This window comes from Strigops habroptila, chromosome 7 (assembly GCF_004027225.2).
Source record: "Strigops habroptila isolate Jane chromosome 7, bStrHab1.2.pri, whole genome shotgun sequence".
NCBI lineage: Eukaryota > Metazoa > Chordata > Aves > Psittaciformes > Psittacidae > Strigops > Strigops habroptila.
This window is the reverse complement of record NC_044283.2, coordinates 134,725-151,095: the sequence shown is the minus strand read 5'-3', so window position 1 is coordinate 151,095 and position 16,371 is coordinate 134,725. Positions and strand designations below refer to the sequence as shown.

The window sequence follows — 16,371 nt, the reverse complement described above, 5'->3', positions numbered from 1 at the left end:
TCTGTAGCTGCCCTTGAGAATAAAGCTCTGTGAAAGTGGTGGGAAGGGACAAAGAGAAGATCCTCCTCCCGCCCTTGGGGTCAGCCAGAACCTGCAGCCACCCCAGAGCCCCTAGGGATGGGGTGTCCCAGCTCTCCATTGCTGGGAGAGGCAGGAGGAGGGGATCTGGGGGTTTAGGAGGATGTGGGAGGCTCAGACCCCATTCCCTGCCCCAGGGCTGCCCATTGCCTGTTCACTCCAGTCTGTTTCCTTCCATTTCAAACACAATTCCTAGTCAGCCCCTGTGGAACAGGCTGTGGGTTGCTGAGGGTCCCGTGGGCAGCCCCCCTCTTCTTCTCCATCCCTGATAACGCCCTTCCCAGGGTGGTGGAGGTGGAGGGGATGGGGATGGGGAAGCCTTTTGCTGCCTTCTGAGCCTGGCTGGGAAGGGACAGTGGAACGATGTCCCTGTGCCGGCTGTGGGGGGTGTAAAGGGACGGCAGTGCTGGGGGGCTCGGGCAGGACTCTGAGCTGTGGGCAAGGGCTGGGGGGGACACCAGGGCCTGACCATGCTCTGCCCCCCTGCAGAACGTGATCTACCCCGGCGCGGGGGTAGGGCCGGCCAGCGAGTACCGCTCTGTCATCTACTACCAGCAGCGGCACCAGCGCTGGATGGAGACAGTGAAGGTCTGTCCCGGGGCCACGGACAGCAGGACCCGGCTGCTGCGGGGTCCCCGTCAGGGCTGATTCTCAGGGTGCCCAGCTCAGGGAGATGCTGCCAGCGTTCCGGAGACCCAGGGCCCCCGTGCTGGGTGCTGCACCCCTGGTGATGCTCCTGCACTGCCGCTGCTCCCTGTGGGCCGCGCACCACCAGCCCTGTGCAGCACCAGGGGCTGTTCAGCATCACCGGCTCAACCCAGAACGCAGGGTTTGGGTGTCAGTGAGGGACCTTGCCCACCCGGGCAGCTCCTCACACGGGCTCCATCCCCTCTCCCAGATTGCTGTTCCCATCGAGGATGTCCACAAGACCCACCTGAGATTCACCTTCCGGCATCGCTCCTCCAGCGACTGTGAGTGTCTCCTTGCTTTGGGAATTCCTGCTTGAGCGAGGCCAGAGTAGGACATGGAGATGCTGCGAGAGCAGCTCCAGTGCCTAAAGGGACCACGAGAAACCTGGAGAGGGGCTTTGGACAAGGGCCTGTAGGGACAGGCCAAGGGGAATGGCTTTAACCTGCCAGAGGGGAGACTGAGATGAGCTCTGAGGCAGAAGCTCTTCCCTGCCCGCGTAGTGCGTCCATTCTCAGGCTCCTCCTCATCCCGTTCTCTGTCCCAGCCAAGGACAAAAGTGAGCGGATCTTCTCCATGGCCTTTGTGAAGCTGGTGCGAGCAGACGGCACCACACTGCACGACGGGGAGCACGACCTGGTCCTGTACAAGGTACGGGGGGGGGACACAGATGCAGACACACGCACAGACACACAGACACACACAGACCCCCACAGAGGTGGAGATGCCCCCACCTGGGGCTGTGTCCGGGTCCCTGCCAGAGCTGCTGCACCGGTGGCACGTACCTGACATTCCCCAAAGGGTTCCCAGTCCTTCCCTGCCTCCCTCCCATCCTTTCTGTCCTTGGCAGGGGCTCCTGCCACACTCCCTGCACGGTCTCTGATCCCTTGGGAATGACAGGTTCTGTTTAGAGAAAGGTAGCATGGATGTAGGTGACGTGGGAGGGGACATCCCCACGCGGGTATCTGCTTCACCAGCAGTGTTCCCTGTGGAACTGCTTGGGTTTTCCTTTGAGAGAGCAGAGGGAGAATGTGGGGAAGGAAAACTCACTGTTCATTTGGAAAACACGCTCTGATGCTAAAGCCTGAATGGCTCCACGAGCACACTGCTCCCCCTTGCCTTGGTGTCCCTCCCATTCCCTTGGTGTTCCCCCATCCCGGGCTGGGGCCGGGGGGCGGGAGGCCTGAGCTGGTCCCCATGGCAAGGCTGAGCTCAGGACTTCTCACTGTGTGCGGCGCCACCTCAGCCCCTCGCCAGCCATGGGGCTCCATCCTCCCCAGGACAGACCCTTCCCACCCCAGCCCCTTGCCTGCTCTGGTTTTAGTTTTCCAGGTTAGACCCATCTCCTTCCCCGAGCCCTGCGTCTCGCTGGGGTGAGCAGGTCTGTCTCACCGCTGCTGTGGCAGCTGAGCCTCAGCCAAAACTTCCCATGAGCTTGATGGAGAAATTCCTCCTCCTCATCACAGCGTTTCCCTCTTGGCACCTTCCTCGTAGGCCCTTCTGGCACTGGAAGCTGCTCCGAGGTCTCCCCGGAGCCTTCTCTCCCCCCAGCTCTCTCAGCCTGGCTCCCCAGCAGCCCAGCACGTTTGAAGTTGTTATCCTGTCCTTCCTCCCTGCTCTTTTCAGGCCAACCCCCTCAGTTCTTTAGGTGCTGCCCTGGCTGCAGACCCAGTCCCGTCCTCCCGGTCCCGTCCCCCCCGTCCCGCGCTGCCGCAGGAGCACCGGGCGCCGCCGGAACCTGCCGGTGCCGGCGGGGGCAGCGGGGGCAGCCCCTGCGCCGCCCCCTCGGTGATGTCCCGTGGAAGGGCTGCCGCTGCCCTCCCTGAACCGGCGCCTCCAGCAGCGTCTTCAGCCCGCAGCGAGAGAAGCTCCGTCTTCCCCCGCTGGCTCCTGCTCTTTCCGGCAGACACCGGCGCCTAATGCCGGCAAAAGGAGCCGTTTCCGTGCTTTTAGCCCCTCGGAGCTCCCGAGCTCCTGCTGGTCTGTAGCGCGCCGGGTTGAGCTGCCCTCGGAAGCCGTGTGGGGCTTCCCGCGGGCCGGCGGGGGCTGCAAGGAGCAGCCAGCAGCGAACAGCTCCGTGCTCTCCATGAGACCGCCAGCAGGGAGCATTCCAGAGGCAGGGCTCAGGCGAGGGACGGGAAATGCCCCGTTACCGAGCCTCAAGCGAGCGGCGCGGCTGCAGTCCGGTCCGGCCGCTCGGGGCATCCACGTGTCCCAAACGAGCGCGGCAGGTCACTGGGAGAGGCACCCCAGTGAGCCCTCCTGGGTGTAGCCTCACCGTAGTTCTTCAGCAGGAGAGCAGGGACACAAAGAAAGAGGTTGTTTTGCCACCTTGGAGAGATCCCGGCTGGCCCTGGTGGCAGGAGCATCCCACATTGGGCTGGTGATGCCGTGGGACCCCGGGGCCGCCCGGCTGGTGTCCGGCTGCATGTTCGTCCCCGCGGCACGGCTCAGGCGTGGGCTTCATTCCCAGCCCCAGGCTCCTCCGTGTCACCAGCTTTTCCTCCTGCCACTGCTTGTGCCCTCCCGGGATGCCACTGGCTGGGATGCAGCATCGCTCTGGTTGGTGGTCCCAGCGGAGCACAGGCAGGGAGCATCTGTAGGATGCTCTGCTGGGGCTGATGTTGGGTGAGCCACTGCGCTGCCTGCACTGGGCTCTGCCACTCTTTGGGATGGCTCCTGCATCCCATCCATAAGGATGCCATCAGTAGGAGCCACTGTCACCCATGTGTGGCTCTGCCGGCCCCCCTGCCCTGTTTCACTCTGCACAGGGACATGATGTGGGGTCAGACCCCATCCTATGGGGCTCCTGTGGGGCTGCCCAGTGTGACCCCTGCTCTCCTCTGCAGGGGGACAGCAGGAAGCTGGAGGATGCCAGCACGTACCTGGCCCTGTCCTCGGTGCGGAGCCCGTCCGAGCCCAGGCTCCTCTCCGGCTCCTCCTTCCGTGTGAGCGGCGGCACGAACGGCCTGACCGTGTCGGCCCGGGACAGCTTCCAGATCTCCACGGTCATCTGCTCCACCAAGCTGACCCAGAACGGTGAGTCCCAGGTTCCATCCTCTGGACCGCACTTCCTGGCTGCCAGGAGCTGCACCAGGGTGCTCCTGCTGCACGTGGATGCTGGGGATGGTGGCAGAGCTGGAGTGGAGAGCACTGAAGCACCAACTGAAGCGGCTGGGGCTGCCCAGGCTCGCTGTGCTGCTCTGGCACCGCTCCGGTGGGGTGCTGGGATGTGCCGTGCTGCAGCTCTGTGGCTTTATCGCTCCAGGCTGTAATTCAGAGGGTTTCTCATTTTTCTTTCCTCGTTTGGATGAGGGTTCTCTTTGGCTCCTCAGCCTCCTGAGCTCTCCTGCCTCAGCAGCAGATTACTTTTCTGAGGTGAGGGAATGGGAACAAACAACAACAGGCTCCAAGTGCTCCAGGCACACTCCTGCCTCGGGCCTGCAGTAGCAGCTGTGGGAAGCTGCAGCTTCCTGACTGGATGCCCCATCCCTGGCAGTGTTCAAGGCCAGGTTGGATACAGGGGCTTGGAGCAACCTGCTCTAGTGGAAGGTGTCCCTGCCCGTGGCAGGGGTTGGAGCTGGAGGAGCTTTAAGGTCCGTTCCAACACAAACCGTGCCATGATTCCCCTGGCCCTGTGGCACCACCGCATCCCCTGGGATGGGGCCTCTCGCAGTGTCTCTGGCTGCCCTTGGCACTGAGGATGGCACTGGGAGCCAGGGGTTGGTCCATCTGGATCTGGAGCAGGTGAAGCTGTGCTGATGCTCCCCTTCCTCCCCCTTCCTCCCCTAGTCAACCTGCTGGGGCTGCTCAAGTGGCGCTCCAAGCCCAGCCTCCTCTCTGAGAACCTCCAGAAGCTGATGACTGTGGATGGAGGGGAGGTCATCAAGGTACAGCTGGGACCTTCCCCACTCCCTGTGCTGGGATCTGCCCTTCCGCCTCCTGCCTGCCCTGGTCCTGCACTCACAGTCCTCCTGTCTCCTGCAGTTCCTCCAGGACACGCTGGATGCCTTGTTCTCCATCATGATGGAGCACTCGGACACGGATGTCTATGACATGCTTATCTTTGATGCCCTGGTGAGCAGAACCTGAATCCGCACTGGGCAGTGTGGGATGGGCTCAGCTCAGGCTGTGGTGGGTTTGTGGCAGGATCACTGACCTGACCAGTGCTCAGAGCTGTGCAGGGCCCCTGCTTCCACTGTGGTGCCCTGGGTCCACAGAGCCCGGCTGACCCAGCACAGGCAGGGCTGTGGTTCTGCAGGACGCTGTCCCTACAGGGGACAACCCCAACAAGAGCAAAGGGTGTTTCTCCTGCACCGAGACAAGAGTGACCCCAGTAACGGGACCAGGGGGTCAGGGCGGCTGCTGTGAGACAAAAATCACAGGGGCTGGTGATGGGCCGAGCTCTGCACAAGCTGCCCATGAAGTGTCCTGTGGCTGCTGGGCTCAGGCTTACTTTGGGCTTTCCAGCTCGGAGCTCTGCCCGTGCTGGCAGCAGGGGGTGGGCAGGGGCTGTGGTGGCCCTGGCAGCCCCCATGGGGGTCATGTCCCAGCACCCCACTGCTCGCCCCGAGCCGTGCCCACTGTCCCCAGGTCTTCATCGTGGGGCTGGTGGCCGATAGGAAGTTCCAGCATTTCAACACTGTCCTGGAGGCCTACATCCGCCAGCACTTCAGTGCCACGCTTGCGTACAAGTGGGTACCCAGTGGCCGGGGCACGGGGCGGGATGGGGATGAGATGGTGGGGACAGGGAGGGATGGAGATGGGACAGTGGGGATGGGGAGGGATGGAGATGGGACGGGGGACAGAGAGGGATGGGGATAGGATAGTGGGGATAGGGAGGGATGGGGATGGAGTATGGGGAGCGCTGGCGGGAGCTGAGCCACGGCTCAGTGGCCATCCCAAAGGCTGCTTGGCTGAGCCCTGGCCACACGTGTCCCATCCCACAGGAAGCTGCTGTCGGTGCTGACACAGTACGTGGAGCAGGCAAGCCGGGGTGAGCCCTGTGACCTGCTCCTGCGCACCTTCAAGGCCTTGGAGTACGTCTTCAAGTTCATCGTCCGCTCCCGGCACCTCTTTGCCCGGTAAGTGCTGGCGCCGCTGCCCCCGGTGCTGGTGCTGCTTCCCCTCGTCCTGGTGTCGCATGTCCGCGCCATGCCCAAGCATCAGCCCCGTGTTCCTGGGGGGGAGCCTGGGCAGCACCCACCTTGTCCAGGCTCAGCACAAGCTCTACAGGGGGTTGTGAGAGGGACTCTTCATCAGGGCCTGTAGGGACAGGCCAAGGGGAATGGCTTTAACCTGCCAGAGGGAAGACTGAGATGAGCTCTGAGGCAGAAGCTCTTCCCTGTGAGGGTGCTGAGGCGCTGGCACAGGGTGCCCAGAGAAGCTGTGGCTGCCCCATCCCTGGCAGTGTCCAAGGCCAGGTTGGACACAGGGGCTTGGAGCAGCCTGCTCTAGTGGAAGGTGTCCCTTCCCCGGGGCAGCGGCTGGGGCTAGAGGAGCTTTAAGGTCCCTTCCAACACAAACCAGGCTGGGATTCTATGATAAGCAGCGTAAGGGGCTGGAAGCCTTGATGGTTCCTTGTTGCTGCTGAGGACAAGGTCACAGTCCCCTGCTGGGGACCTCCAGAGCTCCCACAGGACCTGGTTTCACTTGTTCCCCGTGGGGAGGGGGTTCCTGTTCCAGTGTACGTGATGGCACAACAGGGCTGTGCTGCGCAGGCGGAGGTGAGCCAGGCCGTGCGCTGGGCTGAGCTCAGACGTGACTGCCCCGTTACCAGAAGCAGTGGGTCACGTTCCTCTTTCATTCCCAGTATGCAGCACCGAAAGGTGAAGTGTCCCCAGGGAGTGGTGGGAGGTGCGGGCTCTGTGCATGTGGTTGGTGGGAGCCTGGGGGCTGCTCCAGCCCCGGGTCCTGAGCACTGTGCAGAGGTGCTGGGATGTGCCATGTTCCCACCGGTGCTCTGTGCCCTGCTCATGGGGAGGAGCTGAGGAGGGTTCCGGCTGCCCCAGGGCCCTCAGACCCCCCCTTGCCACCACTCTGTCTCTTCCATTCCACTGCCAGGCACGTGGAGCTCCTGCTGCCTGACAGAACCCCTTCCCATCACCCTCCTGCCCCATCCAGCCCTTCTCCAGGTGTCCCTCAGGGTCTGGCGGCTGCTCCAGGGCTCTGGAATGCTCCAGCATCCAGAGGGATCATCCCAGAAAGGGATTTCCCTCCTTGTCATGCACAGGAAATCCCCAGCTTGTAGAGCTGCTCCACAGAAAGTGAATTAGAGGGAGCACCCAGCCCTGAGAGTTAGTGCTGGCACGAGGCGCTCTCTGCAGACAGCCAGTGCTTTGATTCATCTTCCCTTTATCTTGGCGATCTCAACCGCAGTAACAAGAGCTTCTCAGATCTTCTAAATGCTTTAAACGCTGCTACAATTTGTACACGTCTGTGATTGAAAGGAATTAGTTGTAATTACAGCAAGTTGCTGCAGATGCTGCATCTCTGGCTGCGGGTGCGCCGCCGGCAGCTCAAGCAGGGTGATGAGGGTGATCGAAGGGGGCTTGGCTGGAGCAGGAGGTTCATGGCCCGAGCCCCGTGGGCAGCTCCATGGTCACCGCCTGGGGAAGGGGCTCCCTAGCTTGGGCAGGAGGTTTGGGAGCTGGGAGATGCTGTGCTGCATCTCCAGGGACCAGGACCAGGGCAGGCGGGAACTGGTGGAGCCCCTCATGCCCATCCCCACACTGGGACCTGTCCCGTGCCCCCCACGGTAACCCCGAGTCCCCCCATGCTGGAGGAGGGACCTGGGGCTCGGTGACACGTGGTGACATGATCCCCCATTCGCTGCTTCCTCCCTGCCAGTTCCCGTGGCCACTTCTCCTTCTGCTCAGGGTGGGAGGGTTTCCTGGAGGTGCTGTTGTCACCCCAGAGCTCGCCCCACACACGGGGGTACCCGCAGCCACCTCTGTCCATCACCACCCTGGTCACTGTGCACAGCCCCTCGCTCAGCCCCTGTTCCTGCAGCCAAACACCCCCAATGGCGCTGACACAGCCCCGCTCGTCCCCTCTCCTGCCCTCGGGCAGCCCAGTGCCCCATGAGTGCTGCCCCTTTGCCCCCTGGGCACCAGCCACACGCTTGTGCAGCCCGGACCCTGCGGCTGCTGAGTGTCCCTGTGGCCTCCTCCATGGGGATGTCTCTGGGGTCCCCAACAGCTCCTGCTGTGATCTGGGCTGCGGTGGGGTGTCCCTTCCCGAGAGCCACGCTGACCCTTCCCTGGCAGACCACGTAAACCAGGGGAGGCCCCGGAGCTGCTGCGAGGGCTGGAGCAGCTCTGCTCTGGAGCCAGGCTGAGAGAGCTGGGCTGGGGCAGCCTGCAGAAGAGAAGGCTCCTGAAGGGGAGACCTTAGAGCAGCTCCAGTGCCTAAAGGGGCTCCAGGAAACCTGGAGAGGGGCTTTGGACAAGGGCCTGTAGGGACAGGCCAAGGGGAATGGCTTTAAGCTGCCCGAGGGGAGGTGGAGAGTGCCTGAGCTCAGGCATGTGCCAGAGCCCAGAGCTGCAGGAATCACACTGGGAGTGAGCCCAGTGTCCGGGGGGTGTCAGGCTCAAGGGCCCAGCTCAACCTGCCTGTTTTCCTGATGGGTTCCTCCAACTCGCAGCATCTCCGTGGCTTCCTCCGGCCTCGCTCCAGCAGCTCCACGTCCCTCTGGTGCTGTTGCCCCAGAGCTGGAACTCTGGCACTTCAGGACTTTGAATGAGTCTATTTAAAAACCAAGAGTCCGTATGCGAGTGCATGTGAGGGGGGTACCTACGACAGCAGCCTTTGGTAAGGGTCGCTGTGCATGTGTGAAGTGCTGGTGCCTGGCGGTGGCTGTGCTGGGTCCTGCTGCTGGACCCACCTATGGAAACCGTCACCAAGGAGTGTGGTGAATGGGGATCAGAGGCGATGCTGAGCAGAGCATCGCCTGTCGGTGTGGTCACACCATCACCACAGTCACCACCGAGCCGGTCCCTGTGTGCCTCTGGCTGTTGCAGGCTCTACGAGGGGAAGGAGGCGGCCGAGTTCCAGCACTCGCTGCAGCGGTTCTTCCTGTGCCTGAACCAGCTGATGGAGTCCCCGCAGGAGGGCCCCACGCTGCTCTCCCAGGTATGGGTGCTGGGGGGCCCAGTGCTGGTGCATGGTGGGGTGGCCATTGCCGCAGCTGCCGCGACACTGGCTATGCCCGTGCCTGGTGACACCGGCCATGCAGAGCCCCATGCGCAGGGTGTTAATGGGAGCTGCCGTCCCTGCTATGTCCTGCCCTCCCCATGGTTGCTGCTTGTGCCCCCCGGTGCAGAGCCCCCTCGAGCCCCCAGACCACAGCCCCCACTCTGTGCCAGTGCCCGAGGCTGTGCTGGGGTTTGGTCACAGCTCGGTGCTGCTGGTGAGCACCTGGAAAGAGGGTCCTGGGTGGGCTCCTGGGGCTCATCCCTGCCCTGGGGCTGGCCCAGACCCACCTCTGCCCCTGGGGCCCGGCTCCAGGGGGCTCAGGGAGGAGCAGGAGCAGTGCCCTGGGCACTGCAGGGCCCCTGGGCATGGCCATGTCCTTTGCCAGCACCTGGTGTCGAGGTCCCCCCTGTGCCCATGTGATGGTGCTGGGGCCGGAGCTGAGTGGAGAATGTGATGGATCCACATGTGCTGCATGTTGTCAGTCAGGGAGAGGAGGCAGGAGCTGGGGATGGGGCTCATCGGTGCCGCCTTGGTGCTGTGCCAGGGTGAGGATGGTGTCCGGGAGGGTGTCCGGGATGGAGAGAGATGTGTGGGGACCCCGTCACACGTGGTGCCCTTGGACGACCAGCAGCTGCTGTGTCACATTACTTCATCGCAGCCTTAGACCCAGCAGTTTGAGGACCACACGGCAACCACCCTCCTGGGGAGGAGCAGGGCCATCCCTCCTTACCCCTTCCCCATCTAAACAGCATCTTGTCCTGATTTCCATCTCAATGCCGTTGCTCTAGAGGCTCTGCTATGGAAACTGGCAGCTGCAGCTCCCACCTGCAGCTCCTGCATCCCCAGCGCTGGGCTCGGGGCTGCAGGGAGCAATCCCCACAAACGCAGCCCGAGCGGAGCCACTGTCTGGGCAGGGGAGGTCGGGAAGAGGCATCCCTGCAGTGGCTCCGGTGGGTCGGGGTAGCCGTGGTGGCAGGTTCCAGCCATGGCCATGGATGTGCAGCCGGATCCACCAGCCACATGTTGAAGGGCTGCAGAGGAGGCCGAGGACACTTGGGAGCGGGGGAAGCCTGTGTCTGGGATCCAGCCAAGCTGGGCATCCGATTGAGGTGTGGGGAGACACAAAGATTCTTTGGGTCTGGAGTGCCTCTGCTCCGGAGACAGGCTGGGACCTGGACTTGTTCCGCTGGAATACAGGGGCTCGTGGCACCGATCAGGGAGTGCTCAAAGGTGGGAATTACAAGGAAGGGGCTCTAGCAGACACCAGCGAATGTCATTTGCCACAGTGTAAGTCCCCATGTGCATCTGCGCTGGGTGCCTGCACCTTGGAACATGCCGTGGAGCTGGAAAAGCCCCAGCAAAGGGTGACTGAGTGCATGGGGCAGTTTTCGGTGGGGTCACAACCTGGCCAGGGCAGACCCTCCCTCCTGGAGCAGAACTGGGACAGGGAGCTGCTGATTCTCTGTGTCTGGAGAGGGCAGGAGGAGGCAATGGCTGCTCAAAGGGCTGACTCGTGGCGGAAGAACCCACCAGGATGGTTCAAACAAGAAGAGTCTCTGCCTCGGGAGGCAGCTCAGGGGCTGTGAGCCAATGGGGACCCCCCTCCCCTCTGCACCACGGACCAACGCCTGGCACGTGCCTCTGCCTGGCCCACTGTCCCTGCCTGCAGGGCCTGGGGGCTCCACCGTGTCCTGCCCATGGCCCCCCCGCTGCAGCTCCTGGGCTGGTCCCTGCTCAACCCCAGCCGCTGGGTCAGCCCTGGAGGTGTCTCCTGGAGGTGTCCCCTGGAGGTGTCCCCTGGAGGTGTCCCCTGGACACCTGAGTGGGCGCTGCTGGGAGAGAACTGGTGTCTCTGGTTCTTTCAGCGGAGGCTGCAGCTGCTTTCGGAGCACACAGGCACCCACGTTTCCACCTGCGGCCACCAGCTCCCCCCTCCAGCTGAAGGTGATGCCTGAAGGATGTGCTGGTGCCTGACGCAGGCTCCACAGCTTCACCCGCTCTGCCCGCTCCTGTCCTCAGAGCTGTAATTACATGACCATCCCCAGGCAGAGCTGACAATAGAGCTCCTGCCACCGCCACCTCCCTCCTGCAGAGCCCTCCTCTGGGATTCAGCCTGGGGCTTGTGCTGCTTTCACTGCCTGGAGCTGTGGGACCAGCTCATGAGCCACAGAAGGGTTGGGAAGGACCTTCACCTCCTTCAGGGGGGGATCAGATGGATCTGCAGGCAGAGAAGCTCCTGCAATGCTGCTGAAGTGCAGGAGTGCGTGGAGACCATCCCGGCTGCACTCGGAGGCTGGAGGGTCCCTGGCTCCAGGTCGAAGCCCGGGAAAGCCGGAAGAACCTGGAAAGCTGGAAACGAGCAGAACTTGGTGCATCGTTTATGCTGCTCAGTCACATCACGGACATAACGACACTGATTTTAGTGCAGAGCAACTTGTGGTCAGCGTGTTTGCTGTTCCCAGACCTCATAGCACCAAACCCAGCCCCTCTGGGCATTACAGCAGCACAGGCCGGGCCCTGCACACCCCACATCACCCCATATGACGCTGCGGGATTTTGTCTGGTGCCACAGTAGGGGCTGGAGCCGGTTGTTCCTGCTGCCGTGGCAGAGGCAGGTGACTGGGTTCGGTGGTTCTGGGAGCTGGTGGCTCAGCAAGAGGAAGCTGCTCCCAGTGGGATGCTCATTCCTGGGGATGGTGCCCAGGCTGCTGCTTTAACCAGAGCGTCTGGACAGAGACGGTTCTGGCACAGCACCCGAAGCATGAGGGTGACCGGGGGGGCTGGGGTCACCCCCTGCCCGCAGTGTCCGTCTGTCTGTCTGTCCTGCTGGCAGAGCGGGGCAGTGCCGGCAGTGACACTGTGTCTCTGCAGGGAGCAGCCCTGAAGTACCTGCCCTCCATCCTCGAGGACGTGTGTGGGATCCTCGACTCCTCCGTGCTGGGGTAGGGTCCCCATCACCCCCATCGCCCCCAACCTGCTGCATCCGCCTCTGCCCCCATCCCATGCGGTGACCCCCCACCCTGGGAGCTGCCAGCACGGACACAGGCTGGTGCCTTATCCCCTTTAGTGCAAATCCACCACCCGTGCTGGGCACGGGCTGCTCTGTGTGGTGGGACAGCTCAGCCCCATAGAGCAGCCCCGTTCCAGTGGCAGCATGGGCACAGCCGGTCCCAGCCCCACTGCCGCTGGTCTCCAGAGGGGCTGTGGCTGCTTGGAAACGCTGCCTGCACCCGCGGGTCCCACATGCTCCATGCCTTCTGCAGGGTGCTGCTGCGGGACTTCATCAGGAACCTGCCACCGCAGCGGCTGCTGAGGCAGAAGCTGCAGTCCCTGAGTGACATCGTCCACAGCAAAGCTTTCCAGTCCCATGGTGAGAAGGGAACTGGGGGGGCTGGGGCTGAGCCCCTGGGGAAGGCCATGGAATGGGATGGTACCTGCTGCAGGGATCCTCCTCTGCCCTGGGACGGTGCCCGAGTGGCTCTGCAATGGGGGTCCAATGCCCAGACCCTCACCGGGTGCAGCTGGGGCAACGGAGTGAACCACGGAGCTGCTGCGAGGGCTGGAGCAGCTCTGCTCTGGAGCCAGGCTGAGAGAGCTGGGCTGGGGCAGCCTGGAGAAGAGAAGGCTCCTCAAGGGGACACCTTAGAGCAGCTCCAGTGCCTAAAGGGGCTCCAGGAAACCTGAAGAGGGGCTTTGGACAAGGGATGCAGGGACAGGCCAAGGGGAATGGCTTTAACCTGCCAGAGGGGAGACTGAGATGAGCTCTGAGGCAGAAGCTCTTCCCTGTGAGGGTGCTGAGGTCCTGGCACAGGGTGCCCAGAGAAGCTGCGGCTGCCCCATCCCTGGCAGTGTTCAAGGCCAGGTTGGACACAGGGGCTTGGAGCAACCTGCTCTAGTGGAAGGTGTCCCTGCCCGTGGCAGGGGTTGGAGCTGGAGGAGCTTTAAGGTCCCTTCCAACACCAACCAGGCTGGGATTCTATGATAAGCAGCGTAAGGGGCTGGAAGCCTTGATGGTTCCTTGTTGCTGCTGAGGACAAGGTCACAGTCCCCTGCTGGGGACGTCCGGAGCTCCCACAGGACCTGATTTCGCTTGTTCCCTGCATCCCTCCCTGCATCCTGCCCTGTGTCCCTCCCTGCCCCTGCAAGCCACCACTCCTCCGTACCCACCCCAGGCAGAGGCTCCTACAGCAGGAAGACAATGAAGAGATGTTGATTTGACTTTAGCTGTGCAACGGGGCAGTGGATTCCCACCCTGGAGCCTTCCCACCAGGATTGAATGTTGCTCCAAAACCTGCTCCACGGAGGGGGAAGGTGATGGCTCCATGCAGGGGGGTCACAGCCCAGTGCAGATGTCATGCTTATCCTGTCCATCCTGTTGGTCCCTGCCCTGCCCGGTGCTCCTGCTGCTCCCGGTGCTCCCGGTGCTGGCAGCTGCCACCCTGGTGCCTCTGTGTCACCTGCAGAGTGCCGGGAGCTGCTGCTGCAGGCGGCCGTGCCCCTGCTGCGGGACCTGGTGGAGAAGGGGGAGGAGGAGGACGCCTGCATCGAGCTGCTCAGCAGCATCCTGGAGGTGCTGTACCAGGCCCAGAAGGTAAATCCCGTCCCCTCTGCTCCTCCTTTCCCTTCCAGTCATCACCTTGCAGTGACCTGATGAACCCCCTTTGGGGAGGGTTAAGCACAAGTTACTGGCCATGATATGGTTGGGGCTGATGCTGGTCACCCAAAGTCAAAAGGGGCCGTTGGTGGCCACTGTCCCAGTGGGAACCTGCCCACGATGGGGGGAAACCCATGCCCCATGAGCCCCACGGCAGAGAGCAGACTGTGCCCCAGAGCCCCTGCCCAGTGCCAAAGGGACAAATCCTGCTGACCCAGGCATGGCACTGCCGCGGGTACCTGACCACCCGGACGTGACCCATCCTCGATGCCTCCCACTGGACGGGACCGTCCATGCTGGCACCAACCCCACGTCCCGGGATCTGTTCATTGCAGAGAGCGGAGGACCTGGAGGCACAGCCTGGCGCAGGCGAGGCGCAGCACGAGGAGCTGGTGAGTGCTGTGCCAGGCTCCGGCGCTTGGCACATGGTGCGAGAGGTCGGAACGGGTTGAACCACATCCTGCTGTTGTGACAAACCCGCATCCCACTGTGGTCATAAACCCTCATCCTGCTGCAGTGACAAACCCTCATGCCGCTGCAGGGACAAACCCGTGTCCCAGTGCAGTGACAAACTTGCACCCCGATGTGGTGACAAACCCGCACGCTCACCCCGAACCAGCGATGCTGCAGCGATGCCTCAATGATGCTGCAGTGATGCCTCAATGATACTGCAGTGTGGGACCAGTGGGGCTGGGGCCTGCATGGCTCTGGGTTTACCAGGAGCCCCCAGTGCCCCGTGTCCTGCCCTGGGGTGGGGCCTGTGCCCCGTGTCCTGCCCTGGGCGGGGGGTCTGCACCCAGACCTTCGCCCTGGCCCCATGGACTTGGTGCTCTGTTGTGCCCCGGCGGGTGCTTGGGTGAGGAGCAGGCGCTGGAGCACACCCGGCTGCTCAGGGCACACGGATGTGGCTGTGGTGCTGGAGCCGGTCTGGCAGAGCAGGTCCAGGGATGAAGGTTGCTTCTGTTGAGCACAGGAAGGATAAGGCAGCACTGGGGGATGCTGGGTCACGTCACCATGGTGCCAGGCTGATGTACCAGGGGTGTCCGTACCTCGGTAGCCATCCCCCTTGCCCCATGTTGCATGGGTGCTCCCTCCATCCCATGCCTATCTACAGTGTGGGGCCAGTGCCTGTGCCACCAGTGCATCCATCACTGTCTCCCCCCACAAGCCTCAGTGGGAATGGAGGTCCTGTGGCAGCTTGGGAGAGCACTGGGATCTGTCCTCTGTCTCCAAGGATGCTTCCTCCATTTCCATCCTTTCGAGGCTGGTCTGTGCTTTGGGGTCCCTTTCTGGGCCCCCCAGGAAGTCTGGATGTACCTACAGAAGAGCTGAATGTGGAAGCTGCATTGAGACACGTGCCACCGTGTCATGATGTGCAAGGTGGCTGTGAGCATGGTTTAATTCCCTGGCACTGGGGATCCCTGGCAGCAGAAGGGAACGCTTGGGAATTGGGCTCGAGCTGTCTCCATGGCTGGAGCTGCAGCGGTGCTGGAGCTCATCCAGCGGCTCCGGGGCCCATGGCTGGAGCAGAGCTGTCCCCTCCCGCTGCTTGGGGCACCGTGTGTGCCTCAGCCCAGCTCCCGCTGCCTCTGCCCGCAGCCACCGCAGGCGCTCGCAGCCTCCCTGCCCGCTGTCCCGCGGTGGCAGCAGTAACTGCCCGGTGCTGGTCACACGTGGCCGGTGCCACCAGCCCCGGCTCCCAGCGCCGGGACCGCAGGAGCCGTGTGCCGGTGGCGCGGTTCCCATCAGCTTGTTGTCGATGCCGCCGCCCGCCGCGCTCCCTCCCGACTCCGCGGCCTCAGGCGCGGCCCCGACGCCTCTTCCCTCGCAGGTGCAGGTGAAGCAGCACGTCCGGCTGGTCCTGGAGCGCCTCCTGCACACCGTCACCCGGAGGGTGATCGTCCTGGACCGGGAGAACACCCTGCGGGTGAGTGCCACCACCACCGCGCTGCGCCGCGCACCGGGGCTGCTGCCTCTGCGGGTGTGGGGGCTGCGGGGGGTGTCGCTGATGGAGGCTCTGGTGGCCGGCGCTGCAACCCCGGGATGCGCGGGGCTTGGACGCAGCAGGATGCGGGAGGGAAGGGGAGCCACGCCGGGGGCAGCTCTGGAGCACGGAGGACATTGGGAGGAGCGCTCAGTGCCCGAGGGGCGGGAAGCCCCCTTGGGAAGCAGATGCTTCGGGCTGTGCTCTATGGAAAACAGGAGATTGGACCCTGTGAACAGTCACAGGTTCATGTGCCAAGAGCACATGGGAGGGAGGAGCGGGGACACCTCATGGAGGGGTGGGCAGGTCAGAGCTCTGCTCGGCCCCGGCTTCCCGCAATGATCCAACACGAAGGAGGGGCTGGAGCTGTGGCCAGGGTGGCTCCACGGGCACCGATGGGACGTGGGGGCAGAGCCAGCGCGTTTGCGTGCGCCCGACGAGTTGCTCCGGAACACGAGGAGCCGGGTCCCATGTTCCGGGAGCCCGCAGCGAGCGGCGGGGCTGGGCAGCAGCGAGAAAGCGCCGTGCCGTGGGGAAGAACCATGCCGTGGGGAAGCGCCGTGCCGTGGGGAAGCGCCGTCCCACGGGGAAGCGCCGTGCCATGGGGAGGCACCGTGCCGTGCGGAAGCGCCGTGCCACGGGGAAGTGCCGTGCCATGGGGAAGCGTTGTGCCATGGGGAAGCCATGGGGAAGCACAGTGCCGTGGGGAAGTGCAGTGCCGTGGGGAAGCGCCGTGTTGTGCTGTGCTGTGCCCAGGAAGGTGTTGGGCAAC

General features: G+C 63.4%; 1 protein-coding gene across 1 annotated transcript in view; it reads left to right on the top strand.

Moving 5' to 3' along the window:
* The window catches only part of LOC115603587 (dedicator of cytokinesis protein 2-like), a 51,886-nt gene that overhangs the window by 7,011 nt on the left and 28,504 nt on the right, over nt 1-16,371 (top strand). The window contains exons 15-28 of the mRNA XM_030475530.1: nt 568-666; nt 977-1,049; nt 1,313-1,416; nt 3,615-3,804; nt 4,558-4,655; nt 4,753-4,842; nt 5,359-5,459; nt 5,715-5,849; nt 8,787-8,898; nt 11,833-11,903; nt 12,225-12,331; nt 13,425-13,552; nt 13,951-14,007; nt 15,447-15,542. Coding sequence (XP_030331390.1) covers nt 568-666; nt 977-1,049; nt 1,313-1,416; nt 3,615-3,804; nt 4,558-4,655; nt 4,753-4,842; nt 5,359-5,459; nt 5,715-5,849; nt 8,787-8,898; nt 11,833-11,903; nt 12,225-12,331; nt 13,425-13,552; nt 13,951-14,007; nt 15,447-15,542 — 1,461 coding nt within the window. The remainder of the gene's footprint in view (nt 1-567; nt 667-976; nt 1,050-1,312; nt 1,417-3,614; nt 3,805-4,557; nt 4,656-4,752; nt 4,843-5,358; nt 5,460-5,714; nt 5,850-8,786; nt 8,899-11,832; nt 11,904-12,224; nt 12,332-13,424; nt 13,553-13,950; nt 14,008-15,446; nt 15,543-16,371) is intronic.